A 19,368-nucleotide genomic window follows, 5' to 3' on the forward strand; every position below is an offset into this window, starting at 1 on the left:
ACTTGTACTAGGGGCGAATTTGTTCCTCTCCTATGTCAGAAAAGGGGATGGTCCTTTCACTGGCAGGTTGACCCGTTAGGAACCCAAGACAAACGACTTGCACTGAAATCTATGGAGTACACTTTCGCTTCACAGCATGCTCTCACCCATGATTACTGTCATCCAGAGCCACATCTAATTGACCATTCATCGTCATATTTCAACTCTTGTTCTGCCAAAGTACAGAAACCTTGACATAATCAATGGGGAGGCATTGATCGGAAGTATTTGTCCTAAGGAGACCCGAGGTAGTGTTTGATGGAGCGATCTAACACTAATTTTTCCTCTTGGAAAAGGTTAGGCTTAAATGTCACTATACCAGCTAAGGATTATAAACACAAGTATGGATCAATCCTGGCTCTTCTTGTGTCAAAATCTAAAAGCTTTCATTACCGTTCATTAATTTGTGTGCCTAATTCATTTGTAATTAGCCCGTACATTAGAGAGCAATCCCTGTAGCTAAAGTGCAGATAGCTTGTGCCAGATATAATTCTCTGTAACAACTTATATTTTTAAATAAATGTTTTTGCAACAGCCAACAGTGTCCTCAGTGAAGTTGCCATGTCAAAGTGTTACTGATATAGTTTATGACGTAATGTTGGGTATGTTAAAGGATCTAGTGTACTGACAAGATTGTGATCCCACACACTCACTAAGTTTCTGGCATGGGGATAGAATAGTACATAGATTATTATTCTGGCATTGTTGTTCCCTTGTGCTATGAAGAAATGTACTAACATTTAAACACTGTATCCAAAGTTTGTGTTGTCCCTGTAGACCCCGGATAGCTTCTTTGGGCGGTGGCGGCATTGTCCACATTGTCTATTCCTGGCTGTTAATACAATGTTTTTCTTATACCAGTGATTTTATAAGATGTCAGTAATTGTAATGTATTTGTTCATTTCCAAGCCCCTGTCTGGTAATAAACCCACCCACACATGATTGTTTCTGTTAAATATTATTGCAGTCATTTAATCGACCCAGCCATAATTATTAGATGCTAATAGATATGCTGTATCTCACTGTTTAGCAATGTGCTGGCACCTTTGGTTCAAGGCAAGATTGGGAATTAAATATTACTGTCACATAATTGATTGGTTGTTAAATGATGAGGATTATTTATTGTATAACATGCTGTAATAAATAGGCTTTATTAAACATGATATTCAATATTTTAACATGATGTCATATACACTGCTTATCCTGCATTAGTTACTACAGAAAGATGAATTAACTGTTCTGTAGGTTGTGGGGCATCAAACTGATGCTGGCCATTTCAGTTGTATTTGTGTGTCTTTGGGATATATTATGTCCCTTGACTTGTTTAACAGGCAATTGATTTAACTGTTTTTATGCAAGGTTACAAGTTTGTAAGATGATTGTGGTTTGTTAGTTGTCAATAATTAAATTTCACATCGATGATGTCATTCATGAATATAATTGCTAGCTGAACAGACCATTTCATCTCTGCCAACTGAACACATTGTTTCCATTTTGATTTGTCAACGATTTGACTGCCGAGACATAAAATTTGTGATCATTTTGTTTGATTTAGTGATTGATGATATAGTGATATGCTCAACTGTCACAAATGATGTGTAGAAATCGGATTTGAAGAGACTTTCTCTCACCCCTAAATCCTTATCCCACCACTTTGTGACTTTGTCCCTTGACCATTGGTCAATATTAGAGATATAGTCTGTACTGGGAGTGAAGATTAAACTGACTCTGACATTTGATTGGTGTAAGTAGTATCCCTGGAGGAAGTTTGGATCCATTATTACACCATTAGCTTGAGTGAAGACCAACAGGTGGCTAGTCCCAGACAAGATATTGGGGGAATATCCTGCCTAGACAAACACATCAAAATCCTACTGAACATCCAGCACAGACAAACGCATCAAAATCCTACAGAACATCCAGCACAGAAAAACGCATGAAAATCTTACAGAACATCCAGCACAGACAAACGCATGGAAATCTTACAGAACATCCAGCACAGACAAACACATGGAAATCTTACAGAACATCCAGCACAGACAAACACATGGAAATCTTACAGAACATCCAGCACAGACAAACGCATGGAAATCTTACAGAACATCCAGCACAGACAAATGCATGGAAATCTTACAGAACATCCAGCACAGACAAACACATGGAAATCTTACAGAACATCCAGCACAGACAAACACATGGAAATCTTACAGAACATCCAGCACAGACAAATGCATGGAAATCTTACAGAACATCCAGCACAGACAAACGCATGGAAATCTTACAGAACATCCAGCACAGACAAACGCATGGAAATCTTACAGAACATCCAGACACAGACACAAGCATGGAAATCTTACAGAACATCCAGCACAGACAAACACATGGAAATCTTACAGAACATCCAGCACAGAAAACATGGAATCTTACAGAACATCCAGCACAGACAAATGCATGGAAATCTTACAGAACATCCAGCACAGACAAACGCATGGAAATCTTACAGAACATCCAGCACAGACAAATGCATGGAAATCTTACAGAACATCCAGCACAGACAAACGCATGGAAATCTTACAGAACATCCAGCACAGACAAATGCATGGAAATCTTACAGAACATCCAGCACAGACAAACCCATGGAAATCTTACAGAACATCCAGCACAGACAAACGCATGGAAATCTTACAGAACATCCAGCACAGACAAACGCATGGAAATCTTACAGAACATCCAGCACAGACAAATGCATGGAAATCTTACAGAACATCCAGCACAGACAAACCCATGGAAATCTTACAGAACATCCAGCACAGACAAACGCATGGAAATCTTACAGAACATCCAGCACAGACAAATGCATGGAAATCTTACAGAACATCCAGCACAGACAAATGCATGGAAATCTTACAGAACATCCAGCACAGACAAACCCATGGAAATCTTACAGAACATCCAGCACAGACAAACGCATGGAAATCTTACAGAACATCCAGCACAGACAAACGCATGGAAATCTTACAGAACATCCAGCACAGACAAACGCATGCATGGAAATCTTACAGAACATCCAGCACAGACAAACCCATGGAAATCTTACAGAACATCCAGCACAGACAAACGCATGGTAATCTTACAGAACATCCAGCACAGACAAACGCATGGAAATCTTACAGAACATCCAGCACAGACAAACGCATGGAAATCTTATAGAACATCCAGCACAGACAAACGCATGGAAATCTTCCAGATCATCCAGCATAGACAAACACATCAAAATCCTACACTTAGCCCATCTCCTCAATTAGAGGCACAAGTTCGGTGGTTAGGAGCTTAGCGTAGTTAATGGTGGGGTGACTGGGTGGTTAAGATGTCTGTCCACCTTGGGGTATTTAGTTTGAAACCCACTTTGGGGAGCTATACAAGGCTGGTGGCACTTTGCTTTACTTCACTTTCTAAACCTGGTACATTCTAAGGTAACCCTGACAAGGAAAACTTTACAAGCTAACTCAGGATCCTATTCCTTTTTAAGTATATTGGTGTAATTTAACCATGTACAAATGGCTATAGACCCATTGAGACATCCAGACTTTAAATGTAATTTAGAAAGAATATCAAACTCCATTCTCTTATAACATGAGATACCCAATTTTGGAAAATTTGAAATTGGTCTTGTCATTCTGTTTAACAAATTAGAGGGAAATTTTCAGCCTGACTTCCTTGTTACACCATCAATAACCAGATCAGTAGCTGAAATTCCAATCGCGATTTCCTTGTTGGATCAACCATAGCCCTCCGGAGCTGCTTTCCATATCGTTGGCCCTATTGGAAATCAGAGAAGCGTCAATGTTCATTCACTGGGGTATATATAGTTTCTCGAGTACCATACATTATCACTGCATCCTCCTTGTTGGGGATTAATCTACCAGTTTAAACAAACTGTATATCATCAAGTAAATGTTTTGTGGAAAAATCAATAATATAAAAGCTACAATATATTATTAGTATGTGTGCAATCTGCTTCCCTGATGACAGGTATTGATTCGGCATTCTTCACCGTGTTTAGACTGGGGGCAAACCTTCAGTTAATATTGTGTAGATATAGTCTGTGTATAGATCTGGCATGGACATATTCTCATTTATTATAGTGTTATTGGAGATTTGAGCAAACTTTGAAAATATTTTAATTTCCTAAATCAATATCAACATGAAAATATGTAGCCTTGAGTGACAAGAAATCTGGTACTGTTCAGTTTACAAATTTATTTTTGGCTCATTTGTTTATTTCCGATTGCATAGTATCTTCTATAGACACTTTGTGACATCATTGCATGATAAAAAGCAAGACAACACATGGTGACATCGATTCCATTCAGCAATGCAGATTGGTATCCTTGACGCTCTGATGGGATATTAGATTAAATTAACTGCAATTTAGATGAAATCTTGGAATTTAATCAAATATTCTTGCTATAAATATGAGAATGGAATGTGTTGCTCCTGTAATGCTTGGCTCGGTCTTCATCTCCCTCCAGTGATTAGAGCACAAGCAACATGGCCATACAATTACTGTAGTCAATTTGCCTTTAAATGTCAGAGGTAGTTTTTCTCGCACTCCCAACAAGCACCACTGGCAAGTCTTGGCCAGAACAAAACATCCAGTTTTAAGCATAGCTTGATGATCGGTGCCGTTTTTAACAAGCAATTAACTTGTGTTTTGCTGACATTAATATTTGCACACCTTCAACACAATGCAATAATATACCGCTCGTAAACAGTTATGCACCGAGTCTGGGAGGAAAATGATATTCATGTTTTCATAAGATGTGTTTTCTTCTCTGGCAGTTTAAACAAGCACTGCATGGTTACAGAAAAGCGACAAGGGATAGGCAATGTCTAGGCCTGGCTGTTCAATCAGCAAAGTCTATGGAGCGTTTCAAGGGGATTATTTTCTCTAATGTTCTTTAGCTCATCATCATCAGCAGAAGCAGCACTGGGTCAGCATCATAGGCATGTTTACAGTGCATAGAGTAAATGATTGATGTAGAGTTTATAGACATTACTATATCTACAACAGAACATCAGGAATTCTAGATCCTTGGATCAAATCAAACCCACAAATTGTATACATCAGAACATGTCTTACATTTGTGTACTGTCGCTCTCAACAGTTAATTATATACACAATTTATTATCTCTGTTGTCATAAAAACACCACAAGGTATGAGCAGATTAATAGCTTCACCTCCGCTCTATGTGAATGAATTCCACGTCACAAATCAGGAGTTATCCCTGTTGGCTCCATCATAACTGTGATTGTATGAGAGAGTGGCTGATGTAGCTACCATGACATGGTTAGGTTTTTATGGGGGATTTCTAGCATTGTTCGTCATACATTCTACTCGGAGAAATAAATCTTTGCTGAAAGGTGTATAGGGAGTATTTCTGTTTTTTCTGATGGAAAGGTATATAAAAAAAAAAGTAATTAATAGTACACACTGAGTTTTTTGCCTGACCGGTTTGACCAATTTCTCTATAACCTCAATTTTTAGGTTCAATAAAACAATGTAATCGAGCTAACAATAGGAATTTTGAAAAGTCTTATAGATAAAGTTAAGGATGCTTTATGCACAAATTAGGCAATCTGCTGTTAAGTTCTGAAGTCTAGCTCTGGTATTTTTATCGTCTCCTAGCTGGCAGTTCAGCCATCAAAAACAACACCCAGAACACTACGGTACCAACTTAAGTAACACCTGCGAACAACGTACGTCACAGCAGAATATCATTGAAAGGAACAGTAATAAGTCCTCATTACTTATGCATAGTTAGGCTAATCATGTGACTGATTTAATGTAGTTGGCAACACAACTTTGATTGTCCAGTTAAGTTTTGTGAGTTTTTCATTACCGTTTTATTGTTCGAAGTTAGTTGTTTCCCTACACAAGTTCCAGATTGCATGCCATTTAGTACAGAGTGTACAGAGTAAGAGGTTTGAGTGTGACGTCTGTATATTACTGTGTAGGTGTTTGGCAGAAACATATTGCCAGTAGCAGAATACCGAAGAGGCCTGGATCTGGAACGGTTTTATGTAAGCCAAGAAATTGAATAAATACATACGTATGTAACCACAGCAAACTGCTTTGATAATGGCATGTTTTCTTTTCTTTGGTTTAAAAAACTATTTGTAAGGAAAGCAAACAAGCCAATCTTTAGGTATTGTTACCTCAATAGAGCCCAGGCTCCGTCTGTAGACCATATCTATAGTGAGGTAGCCTTGACATTTAACTGCTAAGGAAACTAGATAATTATCAAATATTACAGATGGCTGAGTAACTAATTACGACTTGTTTTCTGCCCTTTTTGAATCTTCTCCTTAATTTGCCTGTAAGCCAAAAGCATTAGTGAAAGCATTAGTGGAGATTTCGTTGTATCGTTGAAGGGTGTTCAATATACATGGTGACTGCAGTCCTAACAGACATATTGTATTCTCCTGGACAGACAATTCCTGTAGATAAGAGGGTACAGATCAGATCAATACCAACAGATAGATTTTAGGAATATGTATGAGAGCTAGGCTTTATATACATGCCTTATATATATGCAGATTGACCCCTGTGGTATTGTGATACTGGGATAGGGGCCTGTCTAGATTTTTACCGACGGGACTCGCCACACTGATCTTCAGATGAGTAATGAGACTTCTCAGTGATCTTATTGATATTGACCAAATTTGGGTGTAATGTCCCGATCTGAAGAAGTCCGATCAGTGGAAGTGTGTAAAGACAGATGAGGAAGTTGACATCGACCGTGGTGAGACTAGAACATGGCGATACGGAATTTACACACAGGATGCTCGCATCAGCTAATTTGGACACAAGATTCTCCAGTAGGCCAGACACTACAGACAAATGTCAAGTAGCCCAAGAATATATAGTTTCTTTTACCCCTAATGCAGAATGATATACGGCTAATTAATCACGATTCCAGATGCATTTACATTCTTTCCGAGCTTATAAAACTAATTACAATAATGTAGGATTATTGAGTTTTGTCTTGTTAGATGCGAGCCCACGTTCCAACATTTGCGAAATCGTATATAATCAGGCATAAGCTGCTGGTCTCAAGTCTTTTTCGTTTCCAAACACTTCACAGAGTGCCTGTTTGACATTTCTTTGCAGCGTTCACTCAGATAAGTAAAATAGCATAATGCATTCCTAGATAATGGAAACACAGAACTAAACTAGAGATAATAGAAACTAGCGGTTGATATTACCACTAGCATAGACCTGCTGAAGCGAGCCCTAATACCAATGTACAGATAAAACTTATCGACCAATAACAAACATATATTGGATCTCGTCAAATAAGGCATTGATTTCTGATGACAATGCCATGCTTTCATAAAACCAATTGATAGGTTCCGGTTACTGCATTAGAATACACATAGATATAATTGATATGAATCCATAATTACTGGAAGGCCTCTAGAGGAGTAATACCTTTAAAACGGAATTAACAATGAGTTAAATGATTTAATAACTTGTATGGCCATAATAATGTTGACAGGTACATTGGATATAGTGTGGCCGACGGCTTTTTTAGGTTATGTGTGTGTTATAAACATGGTTTTGAAATCGCAGCAGTGGTTATGTCTGCCGGGTATAAAAAGATTTATTCTGAATATGTATAGGTAAACTTTGAACTGACAATACAAGGGCAGAGTAGATGATCTTTTAATTGGCTGAATCTCCTACTATTAAATTCACTACATGAAGGGTATGCTTTTTGTGTGGAACTCCTACTGGTTTTGTAGGCCTAGATACAGCGGGACACAAAATTCTTCTCCAGAACTCAGCGGTCTATGTTTCAGAAAACGGAACAGGTCCCAACAAGTGCTATTAGACAAAACTATTTCGTGTTAATGTTGAACGTCAGAAAATTTACCAGAGACTTGCAGCTCATTAAAGTGTTAAGGTGATACAACTTGGTAACTCTGTTACAGAGAATTGTCTGTGTTATAATAAAGTGAAGGTCCATTATAGTTACAGAGAATTGTCTGTGTAATAATAAAGTGAAGGTCCATTATAGTTACAGAGAATTGTCTGTGTTATAATAAAGTGAAGGTCCATTATAGTTACAGAGAATTGTCTGTGTTATAATAAAGTGAAGGTCCATTATAGTTACAGAGAATTGTCTGTGTAATAATAAAATGAAGGTCCATTATAGATACAGAGAATTGTCTGTGTTATAATAAAGTGAAGGTCCATTATAGTTACAGAGAATTGTCTGTGTTATAATAAAGTGAAGGTCCATTATAGTTACAGAGAATTGTCTGTGTTATAATAAAGTGAAGGTCCATTATAGTTACAGAGAATTGTCTGTGTTATAATAAAGTGAAGGTCCATTATAGTTACCAAGAATTGTCTGTGTTATAATAAAGTGAAGGTCCATTATAGTTACAGAGAATTGTCTGTGTTATAATAAAGTGAAGGTCCATTATAGTTACAGAGAATTGTCTGTGTTATAATAAAGTGAAGGTCCATTATAGTTACAGAGAATTGTCTGTGTTATAATAAAGTGAAGGTCCATTATAGTTACAGAGAATTGTCTGTGTTATAATAAAGTGAAGGTCCATTATAGTTACAGAGAATTGTCTGTGTTATAATAAAGTGAGGGTCCATTAAAATATTACAGCTAAAACACTTGGTAGTTTTACACAAAATGGGCGGTAATAGATTAAAAGTGGATCTCTATGTAATTAATTCATTTTCCACAACACCAGGTTGTGTTGGTGTTAGGTGATAATAGTGTACATGTATCTGTCTGTTAATCGGGGTACGGACAAAAGCCCCCCCGGACAAAAGCCCCTTAGGACATAAGCCCCTAGGACAAAAGCCCCTTGGACAAAAGCCCCTCCATACTAATGGAAAAGAGGACAAAAGCCCCTTCATTTTTTCAAAAAAATTAAATTCAAAAATATAGTAAAAAAAAATATAACATATTTTCTTATATCAGTTTTTTTTTCTTCAAATTTACATGTAGTTCAAAATAAGACACAATGTAATAATTTACTGGATTATTGGGATTTTACTAAAAATTTGATAAATTGATTTCATGATTTATAGAAAAAAAATGTAAAAAATTATATTGATGTTAATCTAATTATGACACTATATGATAGAAATATTTTGTAATTAAACATACTTTCCTAATTATCTATATATAATCAATGCAAACATCAAGCTGTTAGCCTGGTAGGTGTTATGATAAAGTAAACATTAATGGTTTCTTGTATATATAACATTCTAATGTCTATGTATACATGTTTTTTATTCTTTCTTTGGTATCAATAACTCAAAAATTAAAAGAATTCAAATGATCACATCATAATTATGCTTTTTTATTATGTTTGACACTCTTCTCTGATAATACCCAAATGTATCAAATAGCAATAAATATCTAAAAAAATAGAAATAAGAAAAAATACATTATTTTATAAAGAAGGGGCTTTTGTCCGGAGGGGCTTTTATCCTAAGGGGCTTTTGTCCGGAGGGGCTTTTGTCCTAGGGGCTTATGTCCGGGGGGGCTTTTGTCCAGGGGGGCTTTTGTCCTACACTCCTGTTAATCAATGACAGTTTTTTCTTGGTGACACGTGTCGTATTGATCATCAAATGACACATACTAGTTATCCTTAATACCTAGTGATATTTAGATGCAAGAGTCTCTAAAGTATTAAGTGAGTGTTTGAATTATGCCATAATATGTAATAACTGGGAAGTGGTTAATAGAATTATGGAATCAGAAATATGTTCTGGCCTTAGGATGTTGAATTATACTGCCAGGTACAGATAAACGAGTAAACAGCTCAGCCATATAATTGATGGATATCATTTTTGATTAATTATCAATTAACAAAACTGTTAAATAAACTCCAGTGTTCAATGGCTTATTGTTAATTTTAATTAACCCTGTTTTAACAATCACCAATGATCATTACAATTGCCATTATCAACTCAAAATTTTAAGATTTTTCCCCCAATCAATTGTCTTGCACTAAGGAAAGAAACTCATATACTTTCATGACATGGACGAGACTTAATTGAATTTTTTTATGTTTTTCTAGAACAGCCCATTTTGGCTTTGGGCAAGTAAACTTATGTAAAACAAGTGTTTCTCTGGCAGTATAATGAGTGCATAAAGATCAGCTCGCCTTTAATGATATCGTACTGGACAACTCCTCGATTCTAATGGCATTGTACCTACCGGGGCCTGCTGAGAATGACAACAGCAGTTGTATCTCCTCACCCAGGCAGACTGAGATGGCTCACAGTTGTAGGGGTGTTGACAGTTTCCCTTTTTACTGTCATACTCTCGGATCAGATCCAAACAGTGATCATGACCTGAGGATTGTTAACCTAATCGTCTACCATGTTTAAGCATCCAATTATGTAAACTCTCTACAAAATATGTCTTTGGTGACTTAAATTAGTCATGCACCTCTTCAACTCTAGGCCTTATTCTTGTCATTTTGTATAATTCTCAGGGTGACATTTTGACCACATTTGACATGGTAGGAATAAAATTATGATAATGTGAGAATTGCAGAATTTTTCCTTTGTCAGCGATAAGATGAGCCAACACCTGCAACAGTCAATCAAGTGTCTCATTTCTACTAAATTACCCCCGCTCATAGCGTTGACTTGTTTGTACAAAAATGCATGAAGCTGCACTGCACATCTGCATATTTGAAATTAGATTCATTTGTGTCAATTGCATCAAAAACAAAAAGTGTTATTAAATCTCCAATTAAAAATATTTAAATATGAATAAAGGTATTAGTCATGAAAATAGTTTTGAAATGGATCACTGCATTTATTTAAAACAATTGTGCATATATTTATGCATCCAATTTTCATTGATCTATAAGTGTCACAGTTTGTGATTTCAAGATGAGTGACAATAAGAGAACAGTTACTGTCGATCCCTGTCTTATGCCTTTACTGGTAGTATAGAACAGCCAAGTCTAATATAACACAGGTAGATCTTATAGATCATAAAACGTGTCTTCAACACTCTGGCCGGAGGAAGTGTCAACTGTCCCACTTCAAATATCACACACATGGCTGATTTACTTGTTTCGTCGTGAAATTTAAATAAACCGTCCATAATTTATATGGAATTACGTATAAATAATAAAGTGTGTCAGGCCTAACATATAATTATAATCATGATTGATGAGGAGTAAACTTATCAACCAAGTATCATTAGGGAGCATATGGAAGGTTAAATATTGTCTTTTTACAAATTATTACAAATTTAAAGGTAAAGTTTGTAATGATTTGTTTCTGGTTTTAGAATTTAGGATAGGCAAGCCAGAAAGACATATAGGGTAGGGGTATGAACGAAATTCAGACAAAATAAATTAAAAAAAAAATCATATTGATTTGTTCATAATAAATCTCTAAAAGTAAGTTAGAAGTATAGATTACAGCAAAAAAGTAAATTAGAAGTGACATGAAATTGCCATTATTGTGAAATGAATTGGTTTATTTTAGCACAAATTTGCCAAATAAAATGAAATCGTCACTTTGATAAACAGGTGTGTCGTAACCTCGTTTGTAGATGATATCAGGTAAAACAAAGAAGGATTGCATGTTGACTATTGTTAGTGATAACAAATCGTTAGATAATAAATGTGATTTTATCTGCTGTGACATACATGTAGTTTGTGACGCTGACGTGACGTCAGAGTGAGGGGTCGGTGAAGAGGCCACTATACTACTAGATGTTAAAAATTGGTCAGAGATAACTTGATTTTTATATTGCTTTAGTAGGCTACCTTATCTTATAGTATTTCTGAACTACTTACCGTTTTGCTTTTGTCCAAAAGATGGTACAGGGTGTGGGTTGTCCATATTTAGGTACATTTACATTGGAATAGAAAACAAGACGGCTACTGTATGTCCTCATTTTTTACTTGGAATTTTTTAAAAGGGTAAGAGGGAAGGTTTCAATAGCAATATCTTTATTTTCAAATGCTTTGCAGATAGTACATTTGTCAAGAGAAAAGAAAGCATTTTTTCATTTTCCCAATATTTTGCAAATTTGATTTTTAGCCCAAGGAGAAAATGTCCTTCTTTGCACTCGAACCAATTTATCAAAATCCTAGCTAAATTACACATGATATATGGTTGACAATTTAAATCCAGCTTATTAAGAGAAAAGAAGATAAATGAATATTAAGATTGTGGACATCATATATTCCTCTGGGTTCTGGCATTGCTTTCCTTTATCATTTTTATGACAGACGATGTGATTTGTGTGTAAGTTTACTATATGAATGTAGCTGTATCATTACCCATATTGCCATCAACACATGGTGGTGGACTTGGGAGTTCCTTGTGAGGAGATTATTAGTTGGCTGAGAATGGCTACCATATTTGTTAATGTAATCCTTATAACAATGCCACATATATGGTTTAAAGTAGACAGCCACCAGCTACTACAAATAACCCACTTGCCACATAATGATTCTTGCTGTTCACAAAGAGATAAGCCAAGTAGGCAAAGCAGTGACTACATGGACTACTGAATTAGATTCCTGAACATTTAATTGACCTTGACCTTAGAACAGTTCAGTGACATTGTTAAATCTTATATCTAAATTTGGTTGTGACTGGGTAGAGTAAGTAATGACTGAGAAGAATGTCACAGTAAGATGTGTTGTTGTGGCAGTAAAAAAAAATATTATACACCCATGCGTAGTTGATTTTATGAGGCTATTACTTGAATTGCATAAAAGTTTATGACTTTCATAACAAATCTAGCAAGCCCTGTTCAATTTTTCATTATATCTGAGAATGAGGCTTTCAATGTGCATTATCACTGTTTGATTGGCTGCTCTGTAAAGTTCATATAATCGTTCACTAATTTAGTATTTAAAGTTATCTTTGTCACAAATTAAATGTTCTTTTCACTATTTGGCTGACTCACAAAGATTGGCCTTTACAACAAGCCCAAGATTATATCAGGTAATTACACATGTAGAATAAAACGTTTTCCTAATTTGTATCATGTTAGAGTAATATGATTCAGAAGAACCTGTTTAATATGCAGTTTACAGTAGGTAAGGATGGGTAGTACCATATCATATGAAAAAGTCTGAGATTTATGTAGAAGTTTAACCATGTAAAATTATGAATGAATATAGGGTTTAGCTATCATATGTTATATTTGTCGCAGTGAGAAGGACTTCCTTCTTAATTAAGGAATAATTAATTATTATAAATAATTGCCTGACATTTTCTACACCTTTACATTATCATCAGCTGTTTCCTGTTCTTTATATGTACACGTGTGACATAATTCATGGTGTCTAGCCTGAATAAGTCTAGGACCTGCTGAAAAATGTGTCTATATGTAGCTGTGTCATGCCACCAAATATACATAATGCAAGCAATGCATCTCTTCCTGAATAATCGGCCTTGTCACACATCAAGTTAAAGTACATAATGGTATAAAATTGTAACCCTTATCTCAAGATTATAAAACTGCAGGTAGTTCTCTGAACATGGTACAAAATTGGCGGCATTTCTCTGCCATGTCTGGTAGTTGTAGGTGACTTAGATAATCTCCAGCTGTGAAAACTAGTGTTGTAAAACATTTAGAAATTAATTCTGGTTCAGCAGCCACTTATCAACTTTGTCTCTTGGTGTTTTCTGATCTAAAACTGTGGTTGTTTAAGAAGTGAAACTCGACTGGAGGTATCCAAGGAGTGGTTAAAGTTTCCATTAGTTTTCCACTTCATTTGTGCAAGCATTCTGCATGGGATGCAGGGTAGTGGTGAAAGAAGAAATATTTCTTCATTACTAGTTTAATTAGGTCTGCTCCTTCCTAGATTTTCATTATCTGTTCTCGGCCATGACAGGACATTTGAGAGAGAGGGGGATGGAACAAGAAGCAATGGAGACCAGCATGGTTTTGTAGGATAGAAATCAATGACAATCCAGATGTGTTGTCAGGACTAGCTGAGTTTCCTTGTAGCCTTGATTACATCCTATGAGATGTAGGGAGGTGTTTGGCCTGCCTAACCTTGATCTTTGTGTGTAAATCACATTGATTGGTATCAATAACACTCAATTGTAAGAATCCTGTTTGGTTCCCAGTATTTCCCACACATTTGGTTTGTCATTAATTGACCATTGCAGAAATAAATTCCTGGTGTTTCAAAATAGTATTCTTACAAGACATTCCATGACTGATTGGCCATTGATGCCTATGATTATCTTCTAGTGATAATAACATGTCTTTATATCTTGATTTTGATTTCTGGAAAGTTGTAGTACTTATGCTTCTTTGAACTTGGAAGTTAGGCAGTTTTCTTTACTTTAGGAAAGAAAAATCTCCATAAGGGATAGTTTTCTTGATTGCAGTATTGTTTACATAATTAGAAAATTAATCATCTTCAAAACGTGGTTATGGTTAATTTAGTTTTGAATTTTGTCAATAATGAAGAGTTGTACAAGTAATTTTCTTTTCGAAATCCTGTATTTTAATTGTGGCAGCCTTGACTTAAGAAGATGGGGTGACTGATGTGATGACATTCCTCTGTAATTTAGCTGATGAGAATCTGTCTAGCCATTCTGTGTAGGTTATATATTCAGGATATATTTAGCTCTTGCCCCACAAATATTGCCTAAATGTGTCCTGTATTAGCATTGTAAGTATGCGCCAGCAGAAGACCTCCCTGCCTCCCTACAGACATTATCCTATTATCATCAATGTTGACATACACAGACTAACTTGTTCTGCACTGGATGTACATGTTGTCTTAGATGTATTACTTCTGATAGGCAGAAGTTGAGTGTACCACTGTTTATTTACGATCTTGTTGGTAGTGGTATGAAAGTTCGGTTCCTGTTGTCTAGTTGCCATAGTCCCAGATATAAGTTTATGGCAGTGCTGATTAGTGCAAAAAGCAGCTAATTAATAGCTCATCAGAATGACAGTATAGCAAAGCCTGGCCAAGGTAGCTAAACCAGTTGTCAAGAATCAAGGGAGATAATTAACAATTTAATAACTCTAAAGAAACAGGGGAGATAGATATATGTTTACTTTTGAGCTCATCAAGAACAGGGAAGAAAGAAATGGTCTTTAGTCCAGATCTCATCAGGAAGAAAGAAATGGTCTTTAGTCCAGATCTCATCAAATTCAGGGGAGGAAAAGCACTTTCATAAAAAACCAGGGGGAATAATTTGGTATAAAACAATAGGTTTTCAGGAACAGGGGAGATAATTTGGTGTTTAGTGTGGAGTTTATCAGGAATAGGGGAGATAATGCAGCCTACACATCTGCTGCCCAATTTTATATACTCCTGCTGTTATTACTAATGTACCATCTGTCTGTATACAGCAATGTCAATGTTTACACTGTATCAAGCTTGAAGATTCCTCAACACACTTGATGTACTGCATTTGGATGTTGGATTATAAAGCTGATACAATATTACTAGCTATCTGTTAATGGTGCTATTGTTTACTTAGTTTGAATGAATGATTTAGATATAGAGATATGCGTTATACATATCCATCGATCACTTAAGTCTGGATATGTGTGGTCTGGGCCATTTCCTTTAGGAAGGATTATCTTCCTGTTACACATATCATTTACAAGAGCACAACAACAAACTCTGAAGGCGGTGTATGAATTCTTGAGAAAATCTATGATTTATTCATATCTGCTTTGTCACCAGTTTAGTGGAAGACAGTGAAGATAAAGATGATAACAGCTGTGATTTGTATCACCCTCAATGAACTTTGTCTGGTTAACCAATCTAACCCAAGCTCTATTGAAATGTTGCAGCAGCTCGATTTGGCCTGTAATATGTCAACATTACACAATTTAGGGAGCACCTGATGGTAGAGGTCAGTCTGTATTACATAGTACATTCACTACATCAGTCACTATCGTAGCCAGGTATAGTAGTATAGTAGTGTTATCAGACTACAAGGACACATATATGCCAGGCAACCATACACTCACATGGCATCCAGAATGTTAGGATTCGGAACATTAAGAAGGAATTAACCTTCAAGCAATACTCTATAATAATGGTCAACATGCTATCTTTAAAAAAAACCTGAAGGCAATAAGTCGTTTATGAACCCTCCTAATAATTGCTCTCTCAAAAACTTTGGCACATGATATCCAAAAAAGCTTAAGACATATTCTCATTTTGGAAAGTCTATTATGAAAGGATGAAGTCTTCAGATATGTTTTATATACATGTATGTGCTATCTGGAATAAATGAAGGCTTACTCTTCTTGAGAAAATACAGGACAGAATTGCCACATAGAATAAAAGGATTGATTTTTCTTAAGAAAACAGTAAATGTTTACCGAAATATACATGTATGACAAAGGCCTTCCATTTTATCATAGTTACATTAAATACATTAGAATAAGTCTACAAAAGCATTTTGTATGAAGAAAGCATGGAGCTTGTTTAGGCATAAGTTGTTATGTGAACTAGAACCATTTCTCTCGGATAATATCCATATGCAATCTTATGGATGGTGTTTTCAATCATATTATGTATATGTAGCTGAAATGAGAAATATCAGAATAAAATTCGTTTTGTGGATGAAGCAAATATATCCTGTCATTTTGTATTAGGAGTTTTGAATATACGTCAGAAAATTATGTCCCTTGTCCCTTTACTGTGAATGCAGTAGACATATTTGGCAGCTGATCTGTCCAAATGTTGACGTTTTCAGACAAGTTTGGTAAATCCCGATGGACTCTGCATTGACTGCACACGTCGGGGCTGGTTCTACAGCTATCCCCAGTCTTGTTAAATGCCAGAGGTCAAACCCAATGCAGTTTCCGCGATTTGGAAACAAAATCAGATGAAACTCCATCTAGTTGATAGGCGGACCGTCTGGGAAAGCGTTATGGAATGATGGTGTATTGATTTACCTTTGATGTAATGGTAAATAATGAAACATTGATGGGAAAGGATAGGCAGTCTCTGTCATAGTTAATAGGATTAGGTGGATAAACAGCTCACCTGACCTGTCATTCCACCAACCACTATATAACGTGGCAAAGTATGCAGGTGTTAAAAATTAAACAAATAAATACAAGACAAATTGTATTGCACTTTGTTTACAAGATTGATGCATACTAATGATTACCATTAATCTTCGTATATGTTTACATACCACTAGGAATTCCTACATATTTAGTGGTACATTAAAAGTATTGCATTTGGGGTTTTTTGGCGTGATTACAAGATAAAAACAAATTTAAGTTATTGAGGTAAACTATCAAAGATATCCCTATATGCATACATTTATATGTTTAAGCATTTATGTGTACATGTGGCTGACATGTTATTTTGCTCATAAATAAGGTTGTTTACTTCACTGACATTTAACCGCAGTCATCCACACATGTCAACAAACCATTCTGCCACCACAAACAATCGACATAGGAAACGTGCCAGAAATATGACTGTGCCAACATTCTTGATACCATTTTGATACAAAAACACTTTATACAGTATGTTAATAGTACAAGGGAAATAACTCTCCTAAAAAAATTGTCCCAGGCCTTGTCTCTCCATAGGAAAACATATGGCCTGCTTTACAGAAACACTAGACCAAAGGAACCTATAAATAGATTGATGAATATGGTCCACTATTTAAAAAAATAGCCTGCTAAGGAAAACATTTAAAAACAAAAAGGATCCCAACAAAGTAACATTCTATGATGCTTTCCTGTAAAAAATGTAATTATGATCAGCTGTTAAGAAAAACACTTATATTAGTTGATGAATGGTATATTGATAAAAATGGGTAAATTTTGATAAAGACTATGTTTACTAATGTTAGCAAACATAATAACATGTTGTATTTGTTTCTGTTTTACAGGTGTACGCCTTGACAGAGTACGGGGTGGTAGACAGAAGTATAAGAGAAGTTTGGACAGCCTCAGTCAGCCCCTTATACAACCCATACTGCCCATGGTGAAGAAAGCATGCTTTGAATGTAAGTAGAAACTTAAGTTCTACATCAGTACTTAAAAACCATTCACCAGCATGTACACTTAAGATGATCAAATTCTGTTTATTATTGCAACTGAGCCCAGTTTCACAAACTTTACTTAACTTGAAATTCCTCATACTGAAGTTAAGGAAATTTCCTTTACATAAGATTTTCTTAACTTCTGTATATGAAATCATTTTGCTAGTATTTCAGCAAATCAGAATCATGCAATATTACATCAGCGATTTCATTTTTAACGATATAACATAATATTTTATGCCAATGGAAATGCTCATTACAAGTAATATTGAATTATTAGAACTCAGTCACAGTTCTTAAACAATGTGCACATGTAGAGCATTAAATAGTGTTGTAGAACAGAAAAAAATGTTTGATGTTTTCTCATTACAGTCCAACATGAAAACAAGATTTTAACCCAGTTGCTGAACATTGAATCCCAGTTAGACAAACTATATGCCAACCCAGAACCAGAACTTGTTAATGATGAAATGCGATTTATAGCTGCTTTCTCAGACCTAGCTGACAGGGAACTGGTGATTACTATTAGCTGGGCCAAACAGGTGCCAGGTATGTACATACGTAATACACACATGCAGGTTTATTGTGTGGTGTGGTTGTGGTTTGGATTTTATTTCAAAACTGTTGGAGTCATAGTTTTTCTCAACTACTGTTAATGTAAAGAGGTGATGAAGGAAGCATTACAATTTTGTCATAAATGCTTGATATATTCAGCGATGCAGTGTTAAAAAAAAATTCAATAACTAAGTATGACAAAATATAAACATGTACATAAATAAAAGCTTGAGCAATTAAGCTCCTTAGCAGTAAAGACCTCTCTACTTCACTTATGTACCTTCTTTTTATGTAAATACTCATCATTTATGATTTCTTTGCCATAGATTTGATATCTTTACTGAACTAAATATTACTTGACACAGGTTTCTGTAATTTGTACCTGACTAATTGTTTATAATACTTGTCACAGGTTTCTGTAATTTGTCCCTGAGCGACCAGATGAACTTGCTACAGCACTCTTGGTTGGAGATACTTTGTCTGAATCTCGTGTTTAGATCCTGCCCGTACATTGGCTACATTCGCTTTGCTGAAGATTTACAAATGACAGTGGACGAGTGTAAAAAATGCCAGTGTAGCCCAGAACTTGATAACCTCACCCGCAAACTCGCCAAAAAATTCACAAATATGGGAGTGACAAAGGAGGAGTATCTGCTACTAAAAGCCATGACATTGTGTAACATAGGTATGA

General features: G+C 35.8%; 1 protein-coding gene across 4 annotated transcripts in view; it reads left to right on the top strand.

Moving 5' to 3' along the window:
* LOC138318068 (estrogen-related receptor gamma-like) overlaps positions 1–19,368 on the top strand; it is an 88,142-nt gene that overhangs the window by 59,830 nt on the left and 8,944 nt on the right. For all 4 annotated transcript variants that reach the window (XM_069260147.1, XM_069260149.1, XM_069260145.1 and 1 more), the window contains exons 4-6: positions 17,970–18,086; positions 18,495–18,671; positions 19,090–19,362. In XM_069260147.1, coding sequence (XP_069116248.1) covers positions 17,970–18,086; positions 18,495–18,671; positions 19,090–19,362 — 567 coding nt within the window. The remainder of the gene's footprint in view (positions 1–17,969; positions 18,087–18,494; positions 18,672–19,089; positions 19,363–19,368) is intronic.

This window comes from Argopecten irradians, chromosome 3, assembly GCF_041381155.1.
Source record: "Argopecten irradians isolate NY chromosome 3, Ai_NY, whole genome shotgun sequence".
Taxonomy (NCBI): Eukaryota; Metazoa; Mollusca; class Bivalvia; order Pectinida; family Pectinidae; genus Argopecten; species Argopecten irradians.